At 40.5% G+C, this 24,801-nt stretch overlaps 1 protein-coding gene across 1 annotated transcript in view; it reads right to left on the reverse strand.

Moving 5' to 3' along the window:
• RASGEF1A (RasGEF domain family member 1A) overlaps positions 1-24,801 on the reverse strand; it is a 52,323-nt gene that overhangs the window by 3,464 nt on the left and 24,058 nt on the right. The window contains exons 2-9 of the mRNA XM_086616415.1: positions 19,659-19,838; positions 13,004-13,132; positions 7,607-7,744; positions 4,060-4,281; positions 3,700-3,774; positions 3,371-3,463; positions 829-931; positions 469-548 (exon numbers count right to left, since the gene is read on the reverse strand). Of these exons, the coding sequence (XP_086472541.1) occupies positions 469-548; positions 829-931; positions 3,371-3,463; positions 3,700-3,774; positions 4,060-4,281; positions 7,607-7,744; positions 13,004-13,132; positions 19,659-19,838 (1,020 nt within the window). The remainder of the gene's footprint in view (positions 1-468; positions 549-828; positions 932-3,370; positions 3,464-3,699; positions 3,775-4,059; positions 4,282-7,606; positions 7,745-13,003; positions 13,133-19,658; positions 19,839-24,801) is intronic.

Consider the following 24,801-nt stretch of genomic DNA (forward strand, 5'->3'; position numbering starts at 1 on the left):
CAGGTTTTTCTCATTTCTGTCTCATTTGATAGGAGGGTTCTGTACTGGGTTTACAACTGTGCTTTGCCTTAGTGGTTAATGGAAGACTGAAAGGAAATGATAAATGACTATTGGAAAAAACTAAATCCTAACTTGCTTGTCTGATGACAATTTCAATTAAGTTTTGTTTTCATTCAGATCTCCACTAGATGGAGTATTCTAATTAGCTTTAAGGGTAGCAAAATGGCATTCACTTGAGTGAAAACTACCTTGATGTTAAATTGGAAAACGCATGCTAGGAAGAAATTTGCATACACTTCCCTTTGCAGGCAAGTAGGGAGTTTGAAATTCAGGACATGGTCTCTCTAATGTTTATATGCTGATAGCCACTGACAGAGGTCTCTCTGTGGTCTCCGAGTTAGTCATTCCACAGCAGAGGTTTGTATGAAACTGGTGGATTTCTGTAGAAAGTCTGAACTTTATACGTACCTCTAAAACATCAAATTTGGCTGTTTTGACCTTAGACCAAGTTTTCTTTAGCCGTGCCACAGGACTCAAGTTCATGCCAGCTGAATGGTGAGAGAAGAGACAAAGAAAGATACAAATGAATTGAAAAAATATGGGGCTAACATATCTCTGTGTTTATATATCAGCACCACACATTTTGGAAGGCAGTTCAGCTTGACAAATAAAAGTTGTAGCTAACGCTCACCCACCCACACATTAATCTGTCACTGGTACATAGCGCATGCTGATGTGGACAGGCAATTTAGGGCAAGTACAAGCATAGTCTTGCCAGGCAGGTTGAAAAATGGAGTGCCTTTCGTCATCTGTGTTAAGGATACTCACAGATAATAGCCATCATTGAGTTGAAGTTTCCAATATTGAAGCATTCTCTTGCCACATCAATGAAAAATTCCACCACTCTTGTACGCTGCTTTTTCTTTACAACCTGAAAAAAAAACCAAGATCTGTTAAGAGGGAAGGGATGGCTTGAATATTCTATGGGATGTTCAGTCAAATGCACTGTAACAGGTTGATTATAGACATTACAAGACTTTATCCAGCTAAATCTTATGATGATATAGACCTGAGGGTATTTAAGATTACTTTTTAATAAAATAGCATAAGTATCTGGAGCTACTGTCAATTATTTGTCCAGTCGTGAGGGAGTGTAAGTTTTTGTTTATACATAAAGTTGAATGTCTTAGGGAATCTTGTATAAACAAGCTGGACACTTTCAGCAATTTCCTGTTACTGGAAAAGGGAGATAACAAGAAGCTGCTATCAGAAAGAATATACGCAAAAAAATTAAAACCTCTGAAGAAGCAGGGAAAGAAGTGGACAGATTTAAGACCAGGGGCATGTAACTGGAATGTGAGAAAGAACAATTGCCATGTCCTGATTTTCTCATTTTACTGTGTATACTCTTAAATGACCTTGAGAGCAGGTAGTGATGGTGATCAAATACACAAATTCCCACCCATGCAAACATGCAAAGGATCTAGCAAGTGATGCTGAACATGTGTTGCAGATTCTTTATAAATGGCGAAGCAAAATTAATATATAGCACTGTCTCCGAACTGTGAATTTCACAGAATTTCACGGTTGGAAAAGACCTTAGACATCATCCAGTCCAACAGTCCCTAACCCCCCATTAAACCATATCCCTAAGCAGTTCATCCACTCTTTTCTTAAACACATCCAGGGATGGGGACTGAACCACCTCCCTGGGCAGCCTATTCCAGTGGCTGACAACCGTTTCAGAGAAGAAATACTTCCTAACATCCAACCTGAATCTCCCCTGACTAAGCTTATACCCATTTCCTCTTGTTCTATCACCCATCACTAATGTAAAGAGCCCTTCCCTCACTTCCCCACCATCCCTTCTCAAGTATTTGTAGGCTGTAATCAGGTCTCTCCTCAGCCTCCTCTTCTCCAGGCTAAACAGCCCCAGTTCCCTCAGCTGCTCGTCATAAGTTTTATTTTCCAGCCCCTTGACCAGTTTAGTCGCCCTTCTTTGGACTCGCTCCAGGAGCTCAATATCTCTCTTAAAGCGAGGGGCCCAAAACTGGACACAATATTCCAGGTGCGGCCTCACCAGTGCCGAGTTCAGGGGCAGGATCACTTCCCTATTCCTGCTGGTCACACTATTCTTGATACACGCCAGTATCCCATTGGCATTCTTGGCCACCTGGCCAGTTCTCTCTTTCTCTCAGAGAAAGCCATCAATCTTTCTCTCTATTTTTTTTTGTTTCTTTAAAGTTAGTGTTATTGCATAGATTACATTCATTCATCAAAATCTTTCCCATATTTAGATCTAGAAGTTCAGTCTGGCTTATACAAAAATGGCTCCTGAGTGGTGACTGCCAACAGCTTCACCACAGAATTCCCTTTTTAAAAAAAAAACAAAACAAAACCAAAAAACAACAACAAAAAAAAACCAACCAGAAGTCACAAATCCCCTCTTACCTAAATATGTCAGTTTCTGTGTCACGTCAAAAGAAAATAGTTCAGTACTCAATGGGTTGGCTTATCCCTTGGTATGCTAAAACCTGTTGTTTGACAGGTTTACTAACTGTATTAGCCATACCAGCCAGCTCTGGAAGATGTCTTGGTGTGGTTTTGTAATAAGTTTCTATAAGTGTAGGAAATCTTAAGAGATTAGGCTCAAATATTAACCTTTGTGAAACTGCAGTAGGCATCTGGATTTCCACAGAAGAGCTACTGACCAAGCAGGAATAGAGAGAAATTTTTCTATTTGCTAGAACTGGTGCACATTAACAGGAATCTAAAGAGAGAGAATACACATGCAAAACAAAAATAATAAAAAAAAATCTGGGGCAGTACACCTTCCATATCTTATTATATGACAGAAGTTATTTTAACCTCTAATAAGGCTGTTCTCTCTTTTTTTTTTAAAACTTCTCCAGTAGTCCCCTTTCTTTCCAGACTTCTGAAGAAAGTTTATTCCTGATTTTTTTACAACAAAAATGAATATATGACAGTGCTAATCATGTCTAAATGCAGTGGAAGGGCAGCTGTTTATTGGTAAATCTGAGTTTAAAGATGAGTATCTTTGAGAATTTACGAATGTATTTAAAAATTAAAAAAAATAAATCCGAAAGAGCTCCTAACTCAAACTCCATACAAGTTTCATTTCACTGCATGACTAATGCTATTATGGAAGCTACGCAAAACTAGAGAATATATCCAAAGTCAAACATAGCCGTGAACTCATAATCATATAAGCATGGAAATAATTTAATGCTTGAGTAATGCTATTATCCTTAATTGCACTGCTAATGTTTAAATATGTATTAGACCACTGCTTGCCTTTTGTCCTGAAGGCCAGGATCAGTTTGCTATTTTGTTTTCTACGAATACCTACCCGACAAATCTCTGTAGCCACCAGCATGCTGAGACAATTGAACCAATTGTCATAGGCCTCCAAATTATAGGTTTTGGTCACATCGACTCGGCACTGTAAGAGAACAGGTCATGTATTAAATCCTATCTTGTATGATGATAAAGTCAACATACCAAAAGATAAACTTCCTTTTCATGTCTTGATAAAACCTTGTTGGATGTTTCTTCAGGCATGAGCTTAAAGAAGGTTAGAAAATGTCAGCCTTTCTTGCATATGGTATACTCAAATCATGGAGGTTCTTTACCCTGATTACTCTTTGTTTCTTTTTCCCTCCGTACCCCTTCTTTTACCTTGTGATTATCCAGGGAGTCCATGTGGTTGACAATCTGCATCAGATCCTCTGGGTAAATGTTGCTCACCCTTTCCTGTGTTTGGAGAGATGAGAGATAGTCACTGTACAGACAAACAGGGAGTTCAGTGAAAAACGTATCAAGCCAAAGTCAGAATATTTTGATAACTTTCATCTTCCCACAGTGTAGATGTGTGAGATGGTTTTTACTAGTGTACCTAATTGGTCTTGTTCATTATTTGCTAGTTTTTGATTAAAACGTTAGAGGCTTTCAGTGAAGTCATAGCAAAATTCATATTGATGAGTATATTAATATTTAGTAAATGGAAAATGAAATAATTCACATAGATTAGTGTCTCACCAGTTCGATGTAGGTCAGTTGCTGTGCCAAAATCAGGGGGTCACAGCACACACTCAGGATGTCCTTTTGAGTTGACTGTGGCTTGGTTTTAAGGATGGTGCCTTTGTCAGTAACAGGTTGCCGGAATTTCTCTCTGATTTCCTGGTACTGGCTCCGTGCGGAGAGGGCCATCAGGAGATTCTGTATCATTTGGCTAATGATCTTTTTCACTGTTCCATTTTCCTAAGCAAAAGGCAAAAACAATGACTGCTAAAAACCTTTAGCTCTTGCAGACACAGATAGCCAAAGAATTTCTGACTGGGAAAAATAAGTGCCTATTATCCATTTTCTTTTATCTTATCTGAGCTAATCATTCCATGACAAATGAACGGTCCTAACTGCCCACCCAACTTCTTAACTACATTTTTATGCCTGCCTGCCCTCCCAACTCCATTTCACTTGCTTGGCTGGTCTGTTCCTTGTGGCAGTTTTTAGCCAGTACCCTGTTTCAAAGACATCAGGGTAAACAGCTTAAAAGTAGGTATAGTGAAAGGTGTACCAAGTGCCAAAAAGCCCTTTCTCAGTCTGATCAGGCCCACTAATGATCAAGTCTATCTAGCCCAGGAAGAATCCAGGAAATTACGTCCAGGAATATGCCCCTAAAATACCCTGGCTCGGCTTTGAAAAACTATAGCATCCAAAGATTTAAGTGAGAGCACAATGTACATCATGTTCTTGCACAACTAAAATGCCTTTCTGTTCATCAGGTGCAGATTTTAAACACAGGATTTATAATGATACATACTGGTAAAGCCACAGAAATATAATCCATCCGCTCAGTGTTTTGATAACTAAGGCAAGCTGAATTCTTTATGCCATTGATTGTTTATGTCCTAGAGACATTTCTTTGAGGTCAACTGCAAAGAGCTAACTTGATCACTTTCTTTCTCCTCCATCGCTCCTGCTACTGCTTTAAATGACCCAGGTTCTCTGACCCAGTTCTTCCTGCTGCTGGAAAAACTAATTCTACCAAAGACAGTCCTTCTCCTCTTTCATACACAATTGTTCTCTCGCTTTCATGCAAATTATTTCTCTTGAAGTTAGCCACAAGGTTAACAGTTAGTTTACAACCTGCTGTGTTGGTTTCTGCCAGTCAACTGGATGCACTAGAAAGAACTGTGATGAATCTGTGATAGTTCAAAGAAGCCACTAATGTGCAGTGATGACTGAAATTATGTAGCAGATGTGAGAGATGATAACTACCAAATACTTCTATACTGCATGCTATAATTAAGCAATAATAGTGTCAGAATGTTGCTTTACAAGGCAATAATCCCAAGTGAAATCAAATGAAAAGCTGAAGGCAGTGTAGCTCGTCTTGATGAGGCAACTGGATTACCGCTAAACAGCAGCTGGCTGGAGCCATTTCAGAAGTTGTGCTACATGTGTTCAGAAATGCCAAAGGAGCTTGGTGGGGGGACTGAAATAAAGCACTAATAATGCTGAGCTTTCTGTTGTAACTCATTTGACTTTGGCCACTATGCCTGACTTACCCGTGTGTGGGAGGAGGCAGACCTACTAGATATGGATCATAGAGAATCAAACTTTAAGGCAGATATTATGTGAAAGTGAACAAACTGCAGCGACGTGAAAAAACATGGCTTACTTAAGCTATTGTGGATTTATTAGTGTCTTAATATTTAGACAAAAGCCTTTAAAATTTTATCAGTTTCCTTTCATTACTAGTCTTACTCTAAATTTTTTTTTATGTCTTTGGAAAACCAGCCAATGAGTCTTTGAGTGTACAACACTTTGTGCTTGTTTGAGTTCAAACAAGACATTTGTACTTCATTTGGGGCGCAGCCCTGGCTGTAGCTATAGCTATATAGGACAAGAACCTGACTGCTTTGTGCGAGTTCTCAGTTTACTTGCTATGCTATGGGTTGAAAATAGTGTCCTAAAGGGATTTGGAAAAGCTTTAAAACATGAAATAAAACCCCAAACCATTACCATAGTCCCTTGAGGAAGCACAGTATAGGTAAATTTTGTAGTAACAAATACTAAGAGCAAGAGTTGTGTTTTGTCGGTGTCAAATTATGTTTCCTAGGGGTCAGATGTGGTATAGCTCTTTACTGATCAAACTTGACTTGCAGCCTTGTTAAGGGGATAAATATAGTGATGCTGTAATTAATGGATGTCATCAGATGCCTCAAACATCAGAGCACTGAGCCACTCTGTGAAGATGTGTTTTTCTTAAATGACAATTTATTCATACATAACAGAATGGGAGAGAAGGGAAAGAGAAAGGCCACAACTTCATTCCAGTTCAAAGTAATAGACAAATTAAATGCTACGATTTAGATGCTACATAAAACCTCTGCCAGGTCCCCTTTCACAGGAGTGTCTGCCAACATCTCTTCAACCTTGTCTACAAAGGGAATAGAAGGCATATTATAATCTTATTTCCTTTTCCCCTGCTACTCAGGCACTGGCATTTTCATAGTAGCATTCAGGTAAACAGCTCTGCTGATGCAACAAAACTGACATACTTCCTTTTGACAACTTGGTAACACCTAATTGTATTGTGTCCCATCACTGATTCATGCAGTGCTGTCAAACCTGTTGTTCTTCATTTTCTCAGTACTTGAATCAACCAAAATACATAATACAATTGTCTTCCCATTTCCTGCTAATTGTTCTCACAAATATCTTGAAGTTGTGAGTTTAAAAACAAGAAGCAGCTCCTACTTCTATAGAAATAAGCCTTCAAGTTCATACAAACACTTTAAAATTTATTCCCTTGCAGTTCTTGATTATATCCTTCCTTCTATCTATTGGTAGTTACAGTGACTTTCTCAATGAGAAAAAAGTGTAGGCTTTATGGGTGGTGGGGGGGAACCCAAGAAAACAAAAAACACACAGAAAACTAACAGCCCTTGTTTTATTCGAATCTGCTTTATCTGTTTGCTTTACAAAAGTCTTTTGTGAGGTCTGGTTTTCTAAATAGGGTTAGAAACTCAGAGCTCTTAAGACTAGCGATAAGACTAGCTAGCAGGGCTCAAACATGCTGCATATGTCACTTGAAACAAAGCAACAAAACAGTTGTTGATTATTGCTAGGAGTGCACTATTAAATAATAAGCATCTTCACCTTGAGCTAGAGTACATTTGATACAAGTAGTTGATGTGTCTTGAGGGACTTGAACATATAGAGTAGTAACAAGGTACAAAGGATGGTACATAATTCATTATGAAAGCTAACTACATTGTGCCATGATAGTCACTGTTCTTTCCTTTCTCCTGTACCACACCTGTTTTTCACATTGTCATGACTATTTTGTCTCTTCCTCTTACACTTGGTGATTATGCATAGACAGTTTCTGCTAATGGACCATTGAGTTCATCACTCAGCCCACGTCCTGCAGTTACACTGACAGCGACTGCTGCTGTAGTCCATTTAGAAAATACTGCATGCAGGAGCAAGGGTTTATATGAATATGATAAACTATATAAAAAGGTTGGCAAATCTTGCTTTCCCAATTATCAGTTTTTCTCCCTGCCACCCCTACCTCATCACATTGTGTGATCCTGTGAGCAATCTCCTTCAACTCTTTCATGGATTTTTCGTCTTGGAAATCATAGGGGAAAGTTTCAGTCCATTCCTTCAGGAGCTGAATGATTTTGGCAGCGAAGGATTTCAGCTTTGCCTAGAAAGAAACAATGAGTTGATTACTGACCGTAGACCTTTCTGACTGCAGAGTAAATTATATGATGAAGGTTCACATAAAAGTAGGGACACCCTTGAAAATACTTTGCATTAGTAGTAGGCGAAGGGGATAAAAAAAGAACGTATATAACTGTGAGCCAGATTACTAAATTTAGCCTCCTTTCATGATAGCTTGGTAATGTCTCTTACTAAACGCTTTGAAGGTATATTCAAGGTTAGTTGTATAAAGCCAGGAAGATGACACAATAGTTTGTGACTTATTTGATGGGGACTTAAGCCGATTTATGCACCAGTACCTTAGTGTTTGAATTCAAACATATACAAGCTGCAGCACTCTACCAAGCATCTTTAATGAAAAATGTTCACAAAGACATTTTTGTTCACCTACAGAATTTATCAGACCCTCCAGATTGAGCTGTATGTTAAAATAAATGAATGACAGGAAAGATGTGTGTTCTCTCCATGATATCTAAATCAAAAAGGACTTTGAAAATAAAGTGTTGGCTTTTACTTAAAAAGCTATCAGGGACAGAAAGAGGAGAGAGAGCTATTTTCTAAGTTCTTCTCTTACTTGTGAATCTTCTAAGGCTTTTCACCAGTTAGACCTGAATTGGATGCCAATTACTCTGCTATCATAGCAATAGAGAGCAGCGTCAGTAAATCCAAGGGAGCACTCTTGTAAAATTGGGAGTATGAGTGCTAAGAACACTTTTAACGAGCAAGAAGAATCAAAACTTAATTCAGGTTATGTTTATTCTCCCACCCAACTTGTGATGCACTGAGGAAAAAGAAGAGGCTTTCATTTGTTACCTCCCCACTCGTGTAAGCTACAGAAGTCCCACTACACAGCAGTTCCCCTCCCCATGCACAGTGTCTTTCCTCACTGCACTCTCCCGTCAGCCTCTTAAGGGTTACAGAAGGTGAGTGTCGCTACAGGAAATCAGTACGTTTTCTTTTCAGACAAGTAGAGAACATCTTCCAAGAATTTGTAGGAACTCCTGCCAAAACATCATCTGATCATAGTATGACCCAGTTTATTTAAATGAAAACCAAAAGTCAATGAAACTAAGCTTTTTTTTTTTATTCTTTTTACATCTCCCTGGTTTCCAGTCAGTGGGAATATTAATAATGGTTAATAAGAACTTTGAAGTTAAACCATGCACCCTTGAATCCTCAATCTGGAAATGAGACAGTGCTCATTGTAAGTTTGAAGGGGATTTTCTTCCCTTTTTTTTTTTTTTTTTTTACCGAGAGCTGCAAACTGCACTCTGCTAGCACGCTTTTCCTAGCTGTTTTTTATTGATAACATTTAATTGATCCCACTAGTAAGAGAAGTGCAGAACAGTTGGATAGTGAGGGCAAAATGAAAACATCACCATTCTCTTAGCCAGCAGTAGGCATTCCTGCAAAGCAATCTCTGCCAATGCCACTCCTGTGGAGCCCAGCTTCAAGGTGTTTCTAAACAGTATTGAGATAGAGTTCCAGATTATAGTTGTCTGTCGTCAAAACTCCTATTGTTGTCTGTCTTGGGGAAAAGACAACTTACACTTCTTTGCTAGGAAATGCATGGAGCCTGACATTATTACAAGAATAATCTTTAGGTGGTGGTAGAGAACTGATTATCCAGCCAGTGCAATTCTATTCCACTAAAATTACCATGTATGCGCCTACTCTACTTTTGTTTACCAAAAATTGCTACAGAACTGGTTTTTTGTATTAATTGTCCTGACTATCCTTTCTTTTTAACTTTGGAAACTGGAAAAGGAGGGATGGGGCCAGGAAGGTTCCAAAATCCTTCCTTAATCAAGCATCTTCATATGAACACTGACTTCCCATCTCATGTATCTACACGAGTTGCTAGGGTTTGCTTCCTTCATGATGGAAAGCTAGGTGTCTGTTGCAAGACAAACTGCAAACCATATTACTTCATCATGTAATTACTCTTCAGTGTAAAAAAAGCTTAATGTTTTATCAGATGCTTTTAATGCTTATGAAAATAAGGTATGCTTTCTGAGAGCAACACTAAAACACATCAATATAGCAAAACATGAGATTCCTGTTTCATGTGCACTCTGAAACCCAAAGCAGTGTGACAGGCTTGATGTGCGTAATTTGTGATAACCTAGATAGAAATCACACAGATGTGTGGGTAGCAGCAGTTTCCTTTTTGTCATAGCTGCAATAAACCTAGCATGCTACTTTTTCCATAGTCCTACTTCAGATGTGAGCCTCCCCTTGTGAGGCCTGACACAAAGTTCTATGGAGTCTATGGGAATACTTCTCCCACAAATATATCTTTGAGAAGAAAAATACTTCTATTAATCTAAGTACTGTGGATCAACCCTGTTCTACATGAGACAAAACAAACAGTACTGAGAAACAACTACCAATTAGAAGGGAGGGCAATAGCAGTACTGTGCTTGTAGGAAAGGAGGGTTTAATGACAATGATCTGGTTATGAGTTTAGATTTTATTTTTTTTTTTTAAAAAGGAGAACTTACTGGTGACAAAAACCAAGGGAAACCAGGAAACCATAATTTTTGAAGGGACTTATGTATTTCAAGACAGGCAAGACAAGTTTAATGGCAACTAACTTCTACTTTTTCTTTTTATTTCTTACTGCTTTAACTTTTTATTTAAAAAATACCCTCAAGCTTCCGAAATAACACACCACAGTTTTAAGAACAGGGTTTTCCACCAAATAATACTATAAAAGTGCTTTTATTTTTTCTCTCTTACAGTCTTGTTTGAGTCTTTCCAATCTCTAATGTGCTTATGGAAAGTTAAATTTTATCCTTTATCGTCAAGCTTAACTACTGACTTGTACATTACAATTGATGTTTTGAACTGCGAAACCCTTCCTTTTTATGAGTGGCCAAAGGAACTCTAAGAACACTCCAAGGCATCCCAGAGTGTGATTCTTTTTAATCCACTTTCCTCTGGGTTGTTTTCTATAGGACTCTTTGCCTAGCCAGTGATGTCAAAACCAAAGGAATGCTAAGCATTGTGATGCATAACCTCAAAACCTGACTCCTTGCCACTTTTTCACCTCACATGCTATACAAGCAACAAGTCAGCCAGCTTCTCAATTGCTTATGCAAATCTCTTATCAGAAATGATCAGAGATGCTTTAACTACTTTTGCCAGCTATTTCCTGCTATAGAGCCACTTAGAAAGTCCTAGTAGCTGATGATACCTTAATGGGTTATTACTGTGAATATGTAGAGTGCCTTGAGTCAAGAATTTCTATGCTGCTTGTGAAATGAGCTTTTATTTGTTGCCAGATAGAAAAACAAATGTTTGCAGATGCTGGTGGCCAAATTGTTTTGTAAAACATACAGGTGCTTGCAGAAAAGGACAGTAAAGCAGTCATTTGAGAGGGATGTCAGAATTTTATGTAGTGTTTTCCAAGAATTTTGTGTTCAGTGGGCAGGAAAAAATTACAGTTTATATTAAGGGGGTAGGAAGGGATCAAGGGCATAGTAGGAAACGCAACCAGCAAAGCATGTAAATTAAAGCAGCCTTCCAAACACTCATGTTTTATTGTAACCCTGCTGTTTGTTGGTTTTTCTGTAGGCCCAATTCCAAATTGTCAGCAGAAGGTGTAAGAGTGTGGGTGTTTGGAATATGAGCTGCTCTATTTTGTATCCTGTTGTTCGGATGTAATGCTATTTCATTTCAACGTGGAAGCCATGATTTTTTAACACATCTACTGAAAAGCCAGAACAACTACTTTACAACTAGTATCTTTAAACAGCCAGGTGATTTAGTCCCCAGATACTGTTTTCATCTTAAAAATCTCCCAAGTGTATTGTTATTCACAAAAGTTTCATCTTATATCCCATTATTTTTAAATCCAAGTATTTCATATATGTATTTTGACACTAACTACCTAAAGCAGTATTTATCTTCATACATCTATAGATCAGGTCTACTCATTTCATGTTTCAGACGGTCCCTGCATCTCTTACAAGTTTCTACCTCTGTTGTTTAGTTACTTGTTGATGAAGAACCACTACAATTCACAGAGCATCAGTCTGAGGTTGCTCAGTCATGAACTAGTTTGGCAGTGGCGACGGTAACGGTTATCATCTCTGTGTACAAAGCTGGATGCAGTGGTTCTTGCACTGTCTTTCCCTGACCCCTTGAATTCCCCAGCACCTACATGATGAGTTACGTAGCTATTTGGTAAGAAGATCAGGGAACTGACCTGGCTGAAAGTCATTTTGTGCCAAGTGGTTAGTTTTTCCTGTGGAGTAATTTTGTGACCTGATCTGAGACTGCACCCCAGGAATAATAAGGGAGAAAGAAGCCCTTAGGTCAGTGTTGCTGTCAAAAACTCCGTATTGCAAATCCATAGGGTTGCCTTTTGTGCTCCCCACTCAAAAGTCCTGATACAACAAGGAGAAAACAAAGTGGGACTATGGATATGCTGAAGATTAAGAAAGTGAGCATGTAATTTCTCACCATAGAAGAATGGATCCAAAACATGACCAAGATTTGAACAATTCGGGTCTTTAAATACTTGGCTGACTTCATCCTTGCTTTTGTTGCTCTTACTTGCAACTCAGTGTGGACTATTCTGGTACTTCAGTTTCAATCAAAAGCCCTTCAATATACACTTTCCATAATGGTGAGACTTAGATGGACTTAAGTGCCTATCACAAACTGATCCAGTTTGGTTTAATGGGTTGTAGTAAAACAGCATAGCCACCTGTGTCAGCACAGGCTACTATTTTAAGTACCGCATCCCTTAATTTTCTTAAGAGGTAACTTTTTTATTTACTGCCACATCAACTTAAAATAGCCCGCCAATAACCTACAGCAGAGCACTCAACTCGTAACAGGATGGTGAGGGTGACTGGAGAAAGGGGAATCGGATTTAAGACAGGCATAACTCGGTGAAAGTCCGAAAATGCAAAGCGACTTGCTGGGCAGGTTTCATGGCAGATACGCATTGCTCAGCTGCACAGCGCCGACCTGTAGCTCATGAGCAAAGTTATATTTCCAGCCACTGTATCTGACTGGTGAGGTAGTACATAACCTGTGTTTGTGGCTAGCAAAGAAACAACAGTGCTTCAAGGAAAAAGACCCAAGTAAAAGTGCATCCAGTAACAGATGCCAATTATAATTTCAATTTATACTTTATCAATCTATTCAGCTTTACAGTGAGAAAGAGAGAGTGGGAAATAAATAGCATAACAGCTCAGCTAACTGAAAGACATAATGGTTCACTTACCTTTTCTGCCTCAGTCCCCGCTTCTAGCTGCTGCTTCTGTTTAATGCAGATCTGCCCCACTTTAGCCAGGAGCTCGTGTGGGTGAATAAAGACTCGCGAGCTCAACAGGAAAGTGAAGATGTAAGTCCTCTGTGGAAGCAGAGAGAGAGAAAAAGGAAAAAAAAAAAAAGTTGAATAACTTCAGCAAAAATAATCTATCTTCCTTGGAAAAACTATTCCATAAGCCACAAACGTAACTTTCCTTCATTTAAACTTTTTATAATTTTTTCTGGCTCCAGAGATGCGGTGGTCTTTTCTAGCTCTGCTAAAAGGAAATGCTGTAGGCTTCAAGGGTGTTAACTGTGCTGTTTTCAGACTCCCAAATTATTTCCCCTTAAAATGCCAAACTTAATATGCGCAACTAGTCATCACTCACCAAAAAGACAAATGAAGTATGTCCACTGTAGGGTGTTATGACTCTTGAACACCACTATTTCTGCTGCTTTGTTTCTTTTAGAGTGATTGTTTTTCATTGAGCTGCAGAAAACTGCTTCATGTGTATTCCAAGCCACAGCTGTAACTTCTTCATGTATGGGTTTTTTTCATTCTGTTTTCCCACAATCACTGACACAAGCTTTAGCTTAAATTGTGGCCATATGACAATACTTCAGTTTTAAGCTTGACTTTACTTATTTGGGGCCTGTTTCAGAGTCTTTTGAGCATAAACATTGTGAATAAATGCCAACAATTATTACTTCTCATTACAAATAGCCTCTCCATTTGCATTTTAAAAGCTGTAATGCATTGTCTGCTGAATCATACTCTAGACAGTTTAGTCCAAGTGAGAATGCCTTCCTGCTCTAGTCTTGCTTCAGTATTTGAAACTTGGCTTCTATATTTGAATGTAATTGCCCAAGTAACGACAGTAGCATCTCATAAGCACTTCTGTTTTTCCTTCAGGGTTTTTGACAAAATTTGGATTTAGGAAATTGTAGGGGGATCTCCTTGACAATGGATTTCAATTAATCTTCGTTGCATTTGCTGTGTGTACTGTTATTTTGCACTGTGTTTTTAGAAATGTGATTTGGCAGGCCACAGCCAGGTGTGCTTATAAAGAGTTAATGTGCACATATACCACCTGGACTGGGCAAGTAAATCGAGACGTGAAAACTTAAGAACACTCGTTTAAAATATGGCACCTCTACTATTAGCTACCAAATTCTTCCACTTGCAGTCTCTAAAACATACTTGTAGTTAAACAATAGAGTTAAATAGTGGTATCTTTAGGATTCCAAAGAGGTTATGGGATTTCTCTCTAATCACAATAAAACATGCTACTAATGAAAAACATTTTCACTTCGTTAATACTCAGTGTGCCCTATACTATAAATTCAGCACTAAAAACCTCCAAATATCAGAAGGGGAAAAATGAATATTTTTTTTAACAAAATAAGTAAAATTAACTAAAAGTCACAGAGTTCTGGGAGTGAGTGAACAGTATAATAGAATAAGCATATATCTATTACATATGACTCTGTCCTGATCTTGTGGAGAAAGCTAATGAAAGAACGGAGTGGAGTGTGATACAGTAGGGGCATTTAAAATGCTCATTCTCATCTGAAGATCTTATTAGCACTGGGGTTCATATATTAAATTAGGAATAGCATTAATTCTGTATAATCAAAACTGGAGTTAATCCTTATTCTTTGCCTTGTCTATTGTTTATCAATAGAGGAAGAGAGGAGGAGAAGGGTTAACTGGATAGGCAGTTTGGGTCAGGTTCTTGAGTAGTGCCTCCACTGATGCCTACAGAAGATGGACAGCTGAGGCCACCTAACAATTGGGTTCTCAGTGACTTGGAGCAGGTGGCCAGGGTAGCAATGGGACACTGACAGCATGGCCTCCCTTCTTTGTTGCATGGTTGCAAATATCCCACACAAGTGTACATTGCCAAAATTTTAAAAAATGGGATTCTGTTTGGTGTCTTGTTTACGTGTCTCTCCACTATTTTAGAGTTCAATTTTTTGTCATTGTATATGTAAAAATAAAGTTCATTAATTTTAAAAAAGAAATACAATGTAACTCTTATGCCTGTATCTGGAAACAGTTGATGACATTGTGTCAACTTTGGAGAAGCTTTATAAAAACCTATAGTACTGTATGCAGTGTGTTTTGCGCACTAAAATAGGCTGAAGAGCTAACCTAATTCACAAAAGGGGACTTGGTTGTGTTACGGGACAACACATAGGATCTTATCTATGTGCAAACGATCCCTAAACTGATATATTCCCCATTCAGAATGAAAGCATGAGAAACAATAGTGTTGGGCTGTGAGATTTTTTTGGGGGGCATTGGATTTTCTTTGCATTTTAAGCTATGCCTGGTTATCCTCTGTTACTTTTTTGTAGCCAACTTTCGTGTTCATTTCTATCGGTGTTGTCCCTGAACTTAAAACTGAGTCTGGACTATCTGGGAAATGAATTCAGCTGTTAGGTGTGTCAGCTGTCACTGAGTTGTGTGAAAATTTTTGTTCTGGAAACATGAAACAGCCCCCACTTTCACTATTTTGCATTTGAGAGATGAGGAATAAAAAAAAATAACTATGGATTTTGATACTTTCATCTCTTCCCCACATTCTTGTTTTGAGAGTTTAGAAGCCTGTCTGAAAGATGCCTGTACATGTTAAGCAGCTGGGAACCACAACTTGAGCCACGCTGTCCTGCCAGTGACCTTAGTTCTGATAAACTGGAACACATTCTTTTAAGGAAAGATATAATTCTGCTTCTTGTACTAATTCTAGTGTTGGTCTCCTTGGTGGAAGTTTGTGTTACGTGGGACAGTGTTTATCCAGAGTGACTCTGAGAAAGGCCCACTCATTTCCCTATTGTTACACTGCAAGAAAAGTGTGACCCAGATGACCTGTGCTTTTATTTGGCATCTTTGATAATGTTTATATGATGTTCAAAAAAGTGTTGAACTGGCAAAATGTAGGAAGATGCATGGCCATAAAAGCACATACCTTCCATTTTAGGCTTGCTGATGTTCTCTGTAATCAGTAATAGCTGTACTGGACCCATGCAATGCTTTTCCAGACAACACTGGACTACTAGGTTTTTAGAAACAAATTACTATTATTTCTAGAACCCATCTGCTGTATTTTTATAACAGTTTTTTAAGTCACTCAACTGGAACTAGGTTCAGTACCTTAGAAACCAAAATTCTTCCATTATGGTCAATCAAGATATAATGGTTTACAATATATTGTATCTAATTGCGTGGGAGGTTTTTTTGATACTTTTATTGCTTATGCTGGCATAGACAAGGAGTAACTGCAATTAAGAACCAAATTCAAAATGATAGGTCCGACAGCAGTATTGACCCCCATCTCCTTGCCTCTGCTAATAGCTGCTCACTATCCAATATTGAGGCTGAGCTAAGCCGTACATTTCCGCTTAGCGTTAGGTCCTGGGGGTTAGGAACACAGTTGTTTTGGATAGGAAATATTTCATACTACTGTCATATGCCTTATCCAGATCAAGGATTTCTGTGACTTGTTACACTTGAACTACTATACACATACAGGCTAAATGTTATAAAAGTGTAAAAACCTACACTCTCTCATAGGCAGTCCCCTAATCATGAAGATGGTTTGGAGAAGGCAATTTAGCTATGAAGCTAGCCGGTTTGACAAAGAATGATTAAAAAATGCTTCCATAAGCTATGATATTGAAAGTTAAGTTCCATTTATCCTACAAAAGTGACAGGTACTTGGGAGGAGAGGCAGGGGAAAAAAAAAAAATCCTTTCTGCGCCTGGAACAACGTAAGCTGACACAAAAGGGGCTTGTGCCTTACAATGGAATAAGAAGCCAGATTCCTTTAGTGCCTAAAGTTGTTGCTAAGAGATGAGCTGAATTATATTTAAAAAAAAAAAAAAAGCACAAGCACACAAGACTAAAGAAGGAATTGTTACTCTCTGACTGAAGAATGCACTGATGTCTTCTCGAGGAGGAAAAAAAAAAAGGAAAAATATTTTCTCCGTGCACTCACTGCTCATTCTGGAACTTCTTGTTTGTGAAATATTTTCTTGAAACGTTTTTTTTTTTGCTTGGGCACAAGGGTTGCAGACTGGTACATTCCATTCCTAACCTCCCGAACTCCTCTGTCTCATGAGTATACATTTTTCTATGTACTGAACAAGTCCCTGTACACAAACATGGCTCAAAAGAGCAGTACACAAATGTAGGGCCTTATCTTTCCCGTCCTCCCTTGCCTGTCTCGTGTTCTGCCAACATGGCAAACGCATTTTTGTTTTGCCTCTGTACCAAGCACAGAAAGATACTTTGTGTTTGTTTTCTCCCCCATGCCCTTTTTTTTTTTTCTGTCTGGAAGGTTACTGTCATCTTTAGCTTAATGTACACACAGGTGGGAATGCCCTCTAAGCATTGTGCTCAGATGTACTAATCCAAAAATTTGGATAAGTACTGCAATTTACAGATATGTCACTCCGAAACTAAGGTAATCTCTGCTAACGTTACCAACAGGTTCTCTCAGTGCAAATTAATTGATGATGCCTTGCTGCCTTTCGTAGCGTGTTATAGCCAGAGACATGAGACTGAGAGGTGTTTATACCTTTCTCTTGAACATACAGCATTGGCTACTCTTCTGACAGGGTATCAATGTAAATGGCTATCACTCTAACCCTCTGTGGCAACTCCCCTAAAAATAAAAATGAGCATGAAATTAAATATAAACATGTAACTGATGCAGAGAACTCGGATTTGAAGATTACTCAAATACAGCTCCTTCTTTATGTTGTTCAAAGCTTATTTAACCTACTCATTTTATAAATAATCCTTTCAGCTAAACTGGGTGATCTGATTTAACTAAAAGTGTGCCCTGCTGTAGAGGAGATGAATTTGGTTTAATGCTGTTTCCCCTCTCTCTTTCCCTGCACTTCCCTTGATTGCTTCTGTTGTATCGCTCTCAGCTGTCAGCTTGCTGTCTATTTGAACTGCAGCCTCTCAGAGTGGGGTCCGTGACCGCTTGGTTTGCAATGGTCCCTTGCACGGGGTATGGGATAGCACCATGGAAACTAGCAGCATTCCAAAATAAGCTGTAGACCCCTTAAGCAATGCTCACTTTATAGAACTGTGTTCAGAGTAGCTGTGTTATAAATAGATCTTATGTTACAAGCTACAATAAGGGATGTGCATTAGCAGTTACTTAAAAAACTTAGCTATAGTCCAGAAATCCAAGCAGCGAGTAACTATATTCTAGTAACTATATTCTAGTATCACACAAAAGACAAGGAACTGACTCCTTGGAAGGCTTAACTACAGCAGCATAAATCTATTCCACTGGTATACTACACCAGTTCTACCTGCTGCTTTCTTCTGCATCTGTTCTACAATATGTATTTGGGGGCAAGGAGCAGAGATTTAATGTCTAACAATGGTTATCCCTCTGTGTCTTATAAAGTACTTGGTACTAAGCCAGCATCTGTCAGAGGTAGTGCAATTGTACATTAGCTATATTTAAATGCAAAGTTCAAGACTACTTGTGAACTGGAATATTAAAACGTCTTAGGTTTGCTTTTTTAATCTTTTACTGGTGATTGCTGGCAATTTTGCTGCTTATACCTGCTGAGCTCTCATATGGGGGGGTCCCTTTTTTGTGCATGGTGATTGTGAAGATGGGTGGTGTACACGTGAGAGCTTGGAGGGACTTGATCATGACTGATGTGAAACCACAGTAAAAAGTTCTACACGAATTAGACTGAGAAACACACAAGATATAGCACGGCCCACTAGTGCACACGGTTAAGTTCAACATACAAATTAACAGTGACTGCAATTTCCCACCCCCTTGTTAGTCTTTACAAAGAGCTGGGATGCTTCCACCATAGCTGCTACTTTTTCAGAGCTCAAATGGAATACATGCTATACAGCCTCTCTGATCTTTGACAACTTGCTTAAATAACATCTTTCATTAATGGGTACGAGGGGTTATTTTAACTGATAAAGTGATGTCTTAATAATATCCGAGCTTCAGAATCTTACTGCGTGCCCTAGAGTTCTAAGTAGTATTTACTTCAGGGGACTGTACTGAGGATGCTTAATCAGTTGCAAAATCATTTTCAGGCTCAGGAATACACATTATTACAGTGCTAGCCCATTAAAACGTCTTGAAAAAGAGAACATTTTAATTAAAATCTCTTTTTGTTTTGTGGTGTTTTTTTTTTCTGATGGTCTAACTAAGAGATGCATAGAAAACTAAGGGGGAAAAAAAACACTGGAGCTGACTTCAGGTCTGCTTCCTTATGTAGGAGCTGGTTAGTAGTTAATCTTGGCTGTATTAGAGCTAAAGCAGCTTAGAGGGATTGAAAATTCTGTGGCTAATGCTGCTTTTAATTGGTTCTTAAGGCACCCACTTGGGTTCAACATGGCTTTATCTTTCTAACAAGTGTTGTTATTTAAAAACAGAAAGGAGAGTATCCTCATTGAGCAACATCTTTAGAGAATGAATATTGCAAGTAAAATAAAGGCATCTTTAACCTATATCTTAATCTTGAATCAGATGGATGTCGAACCTCTTGAGGAAGCACCAATCCAGATACTAATGTAGGAAAACCATGGGAAGAAAAAAAAAAAAAAACACCCTTCAGTGCCTACTTACATCTGGATAATAGTCCATGGTGGGCACCAGGCGCTCTATCAAGGCCTCTAGTGATCCAGAAACAAGGTTCCCATCCTGATAAACAGGGTCCATGCACCTCTCTCCCATATCTGGCTGCACTTGTCCACTACAACTGGAACCAAGCATGCTGGAAAATATTGGCGTCTGGGGCATAGTTTCCTACAGAAGCAGCAAGAAAAAAAGAGAGAGGGTTAAGCATTCTTTCAGGATTTCTTATGTGTGGGTTTTACAGAGGCATACATTAAACACAATCACATATTTGACTGAACTCAGCCTGGGCATTAGAGCTAAGTTCTGAATCCAAGCAGTCACACATCTGTAAGCTGGCTTTGGCATTTGAAATGCACTTTAAACTATGTCACTAAGGCTGTAGATGCAGAAACTGTAAGAATTTCCTTCACTGTACTTGATTTCTCCTTTCTCCTCAGTTTTCCCCTTGCTCTTCATGCATAAAACTATACAGCGATGAAAATGTAAAATGCTTTCTGAATTTCAAAGATAGTGAAGCAGTGCCTTACTGAACAAACAAACAAAAAACCACTGTGCCTTAATGTCCCTCTTTTTGAAGTCAGATCTTTGGCCAAAGTACATGACTTGTGATGTTAAATCCTTCCCTACTTCTGTAGACAGATGTAATCCACATCTCAACAGAATTGCATCTTCTGCACACAGATATCACTGGAAACAGTGGGGGACATACTGTCCGAACAAAATGGCCTTTTTTTAGTACATGAAACCATGAACTGGGTGGAACTGAATGCTGTGACATATACTGTAATATACAGCTCTAATAACAGTCTCTTTGGAGATTTTTGCTTAGGAAACAAATCTGCTGTCGCAACACAAAAACCACACAAAGGTTTGGGGTTGCTACCTCCCTCCCCTTGGCCACAAACTGTATCAGTATACCGTAGTTACCAACTGTGAGTAAACTGTGTGGGGTTTTTTTGTTTGTTTGCTTTAAACTGGGTATGGCTTAAATATAAGCAGAAGGCTAAACAAAACATCCTGCTACTGTATGTAAAGGTTAAAAAATACTATTTCAGCATCAGTATCAAAACAGTTCCCCCTGGCTGCTGAAATAAAGACTGTTTAAAAGGTAAAGTGAGAAGAAGGCAGCATTAACTCTTCCGCTGCTGTCTCACCCTCGTGAAGCAAACATGGTAGTGTCACACTCTGAAAAGCATTTGTGCAGATAAAAGGGATTAGGCCATTACCAGTGCCTTTAAACTGACAGCTGTTTCCAACTGCGCTCATGTCTTAGACATAAGTCCTCTCTTGCTCTTTAGCAAGTTTTCAAAAACTCGTTTAAGAACTGGAAAACCTTAAATGCTATAAAATGCTTTTGATTTTATTTTTTTTTTTTAGGTAGCAATTGAAACAATTGCAGGGCAAAACTACACTTCGTATTCTTTTAATGCAAGGCACGTTCTTCCTCTCAAACTCTCCGAAGTGATCATTCATGTTTATAACGTGGGATACAAAACATGTTTGTTTTTAAGCTCAGATGAATGCGTGGTGCTTTGGTAAGGAAAGAAATACCAATATTAACAATACTTGTTCATCAAGGTGACAGACTTACTTATATGTCAGGCTGATGAGTAGAACTGTTTTGTGGCTTTAACTTGAGGACATTTATGTATTCATACGTGATACAGATATAAGGGAAGTGTAATTCCCTGTAAGTTAAGATATAGAAGCTGTTTAATAGCGACCAGGAAGACTACTCTAAGGAGCGTAGTTCAGTTTCAAGAAGTTCAGGACAGAGTCAAATAAAACAGAAAATGCAAGATCTAACAGCATATCAAAAGAAATGAAAAACGATGATTCTGCACAAACAGGCATTAAGGTTACTCAGTGTTTGGCAAATTTATCTGTTAGGCTCAAGCTTTGCAGTACATAACAATCTGACAAATCACTGGAGTGTATGATGAAGAAGCCAGCTTTGCTCTGCATACTATGTAACTCGGCAGTAATTTGTTTTTTTTTTCCCTTTTAAGGTCCATAGCAGTAAAGCTGAAAGCTAGCTACTTCCCAAGCTGGACAGGCTGCAATGGGCACTTTTGGCTAATAACATGAAGTTGCACAGGGTTTTAAGGGAAGTTAATCACCAACTAAGCACCCGCTGAAAAGATGTTTTAGGAGGAAACATATCGCCTTTTTACCATCGAATGTTTTATGCTCCTTTGAGACGTTCATTATTGCATCGCTTTTGCTTTTAAAGACCCTTTTCTCGAGCAGCCCGTAATGATCTCCGCCAGACTGCGACGGCCGGGAGCCGAGCCCTGGCTCTCCCAGCGCGGCTGGAGCTGCCACCAGCACCAGTTCCCTGCGGTGCCAGCTCCAGCCCCCCCCGAATAGCCAAGGGGACCCGATGGGCCGGGTTCCCCCGTGCCGAGGGGCAGGCAGCCCCCGCAGAGAAGGGACCCTGTAACCCACGCCTTCCTTTGAAAGTCGCTGTACTCTCCGCACACAAGCCCCCGGCTCCTCGGGGGCGGGCGGCGGCGGCCGCAGCCGGCCCCTTGGGCAGCACCTGCCGCTCTCTGCGCTCTCCCCGGCTGGGCGGTCAGCCGTTCCCGGGGCCCCGCACAGCCCCCGCCCGCCCCCTCCGCAGCATCCCCGCTCAGCTGCGGGTGGCCGCGGAGACGCTCGCCGGCGTCCCCTGTGCGGCGGGCTCCAGCCGCGGCATGCGGAGAGCCGGCTCCGCCGCAGGGGAAGCTTTGAGGCAAACCAACCCGTCCCCTTTGACTGTTCATGGGGTCTTCCCCCGCGGCGCCACCGAGCCGCCACCCCGGGGCTCTGCCCGGCCGCGCGTTTGTCCCCGCGGTGCCCGCACATGGCGGGCGGGGGGTCACGACGGCAGCGGCCGACCCGACGCGCTTACCCTCATTTTCCCGGGCGCCGTGAACATACGCGAGGGCCGGGGCGGCAGCGCCGGCGGCCCCGCTGCTGACAGCTCTGCCCGCCCGCGGTGCGGCTGCCGCCCCCCCGGCGCGGCCGGCCCGGCCCCGCTCCCGCCGCCCGTGACGTCAGGGCCCAGCGCGGCGCCCCGTTGGCTGAGCGCGAGCGTGCCCGGTTCAAACGGAGCCGAGTCAACGGCGCGGGGGCGCGCGGAGGGGGCGCGCCGTGGGCGCGGGGGCGGCCGCGGCTGCTGCTGCTGCCTGACGAGGGGCCGTCGCCTCGTTTCTCTCAGCGGGGATTGGGCTTGTGTTAGTCTGTCCCAAAGGTACTTTTTTTGCGACGTTCGATGATTTATTTTTTTTTTTTCTCCTGGTTAGTTGGGTTTCGGTTTTGGGTTTTTTCCCCCCCTCTCCAAGAAAAAACGTTCTTAAGCGACCAGACCGCTTGGGGTTGTTTTTTTTTGTTGTTTGTTTGTTTTTTTGTTTGTTGTTGTTGTGGGTTGTTTTGTTTTTTTTTTCTTAATACTCCAAGTGCTGCGTAGCTCCTCACCTGTGCGTGCTTTCCCAGCTATGGCGGGGAAGGGACTGCGCGGCCCCGTTCCGCTGGCAGGAGCGGCGGCGCGGGAGGCTTAGGATGGGACACGCTTCGCCCTGTGAAGCTGTTGACGCCGGCACGCGGTAGCACCCGCCGTAATTGCTGCGGCGCTGAGAGGTGCCGCCCAACACTCCCTGCTAATAATTGGTTTCATTCTTCTTTCTGCTAGAGTTGTTTCTCTTTCCAAATCGCCCGAGCCAGTCATCTGATCGTTCCGGGCTGGTCACAGACCGTACGGCGCTGGACCAGCCCTCGCTGTTGCAGGCGCGGGCTTGGGTGCGTGCCTACCTGATCTTCCATGGGAGACGCCCAGCGGGTTCATCTAGCTGCCCTACAGGCTCCCTCACCTATACCCAAGAGCAGCTGAAGGTTGCCATCTTTGCAGCCTTTCCCCACGTATACATCTTTTTCCCGTCCTGTTTTTTGCTGTATTTGAGTTGTGATGTTTCAGTATTTGCCCCGTTGTTTCTAGGCATTCGCTAATCTCATTTTTATTATTAGCCACGTTTATTTAATGGCTCTGTTGGAATATGTAGCAGAAGGCTTCACTGGTTTCCATGGTGATTAACGTGGGAAAAGCCTTTTTGGAAGTAAGCATGCCAGTCTAGGTCGGTGGGCAGGGCAAAGAGATTTGGGAACATGCATATACTCGAGAGCATAAAGAATATATTCACGTTTGCTCATCTAAATCTCGTATTTGAGGACAAGCACTGCCATCCATCCTAAAAGAGGAATGCTTTTAAAAAGACTTGTAGCTACTCTTCATCCTTACTGCTTGCCTACTAAATTTCTTCTTGGCGTCCAAATCTTAACAGACCTTCTATAGAGTTTGTTTTGCCTACATAAAGTGAGTTTTTTCCTCTTAAATGACAGCTTAAAAAGTCAGTCCCTTCCCTCTTTGTCAAGCTTGTTTTTCTCCTAGTCTCATTCCTGTATCTTGGCTGTACTCCACAACCTTCAGAGCATGCAGGTGGTGTAGTAGGCCTGATACCTGTTTATTCCAAGGCATTCCTTGGCTACAGCACACTGCCTGCCTTGGGCACCAAGGAAGTCTTAGGTGGCATGAGCTTTGAATCCAACAGTCTGTCTTGCTGAAACACCACTTTAGGGTTAGTATGTAATACTAGAGGAGGGTGAGGGACAAGTTTTTGTCAAGTCTTATTCAAACATCTTTAAGATCTTTATAGAAGGTTACAGCAAACAGGATGTAGAAACTCACAGGCCAACACTGTATAATAAATATGATAATATTTCTTTCTGAAGGCTATGAACACCTATTAATAACTCATCTAATATTTACAGCTAAGAACAACACTAGCAAACCTGAAAATAAGCACGCACAAAAGACAAATATCAGATTTCATTCTGTTGCTCTCTTGTCTTCCCACCTTACTCAAACATTTGCTGAGACTTGTAGAACTATACGTCCATTAATTTAAACAAAACATACATAGTTAATTGGGCTCCGTTCACAGATTCAATCTGTTGTAAAAACAATCCCTAATTTCTTATTTGTTTGGGGTTTTGTTTTTTGTTTTTTGAGGGTTTTTTTTTTTTACTTCAGAAATTAGATCTATCCTGTTATTTGAACTAAGATATGTGAGTATTTAGAAGTATTCTAATAGAA

Source organism: Tauraco erythrolophus, chromosome 9, assembly GCF_009769465.1.
Source record: "Tauraco erythrolophus isolate bTauEry1 chromosome 9, bTauEry1.pri, whole genome shotgun sequence".
NCBI lineage: Eukaryota > Metazoa > Chordata > Aves > Musophagiformes > Musophagidae > Tauraco > Tauraco erythrolophus.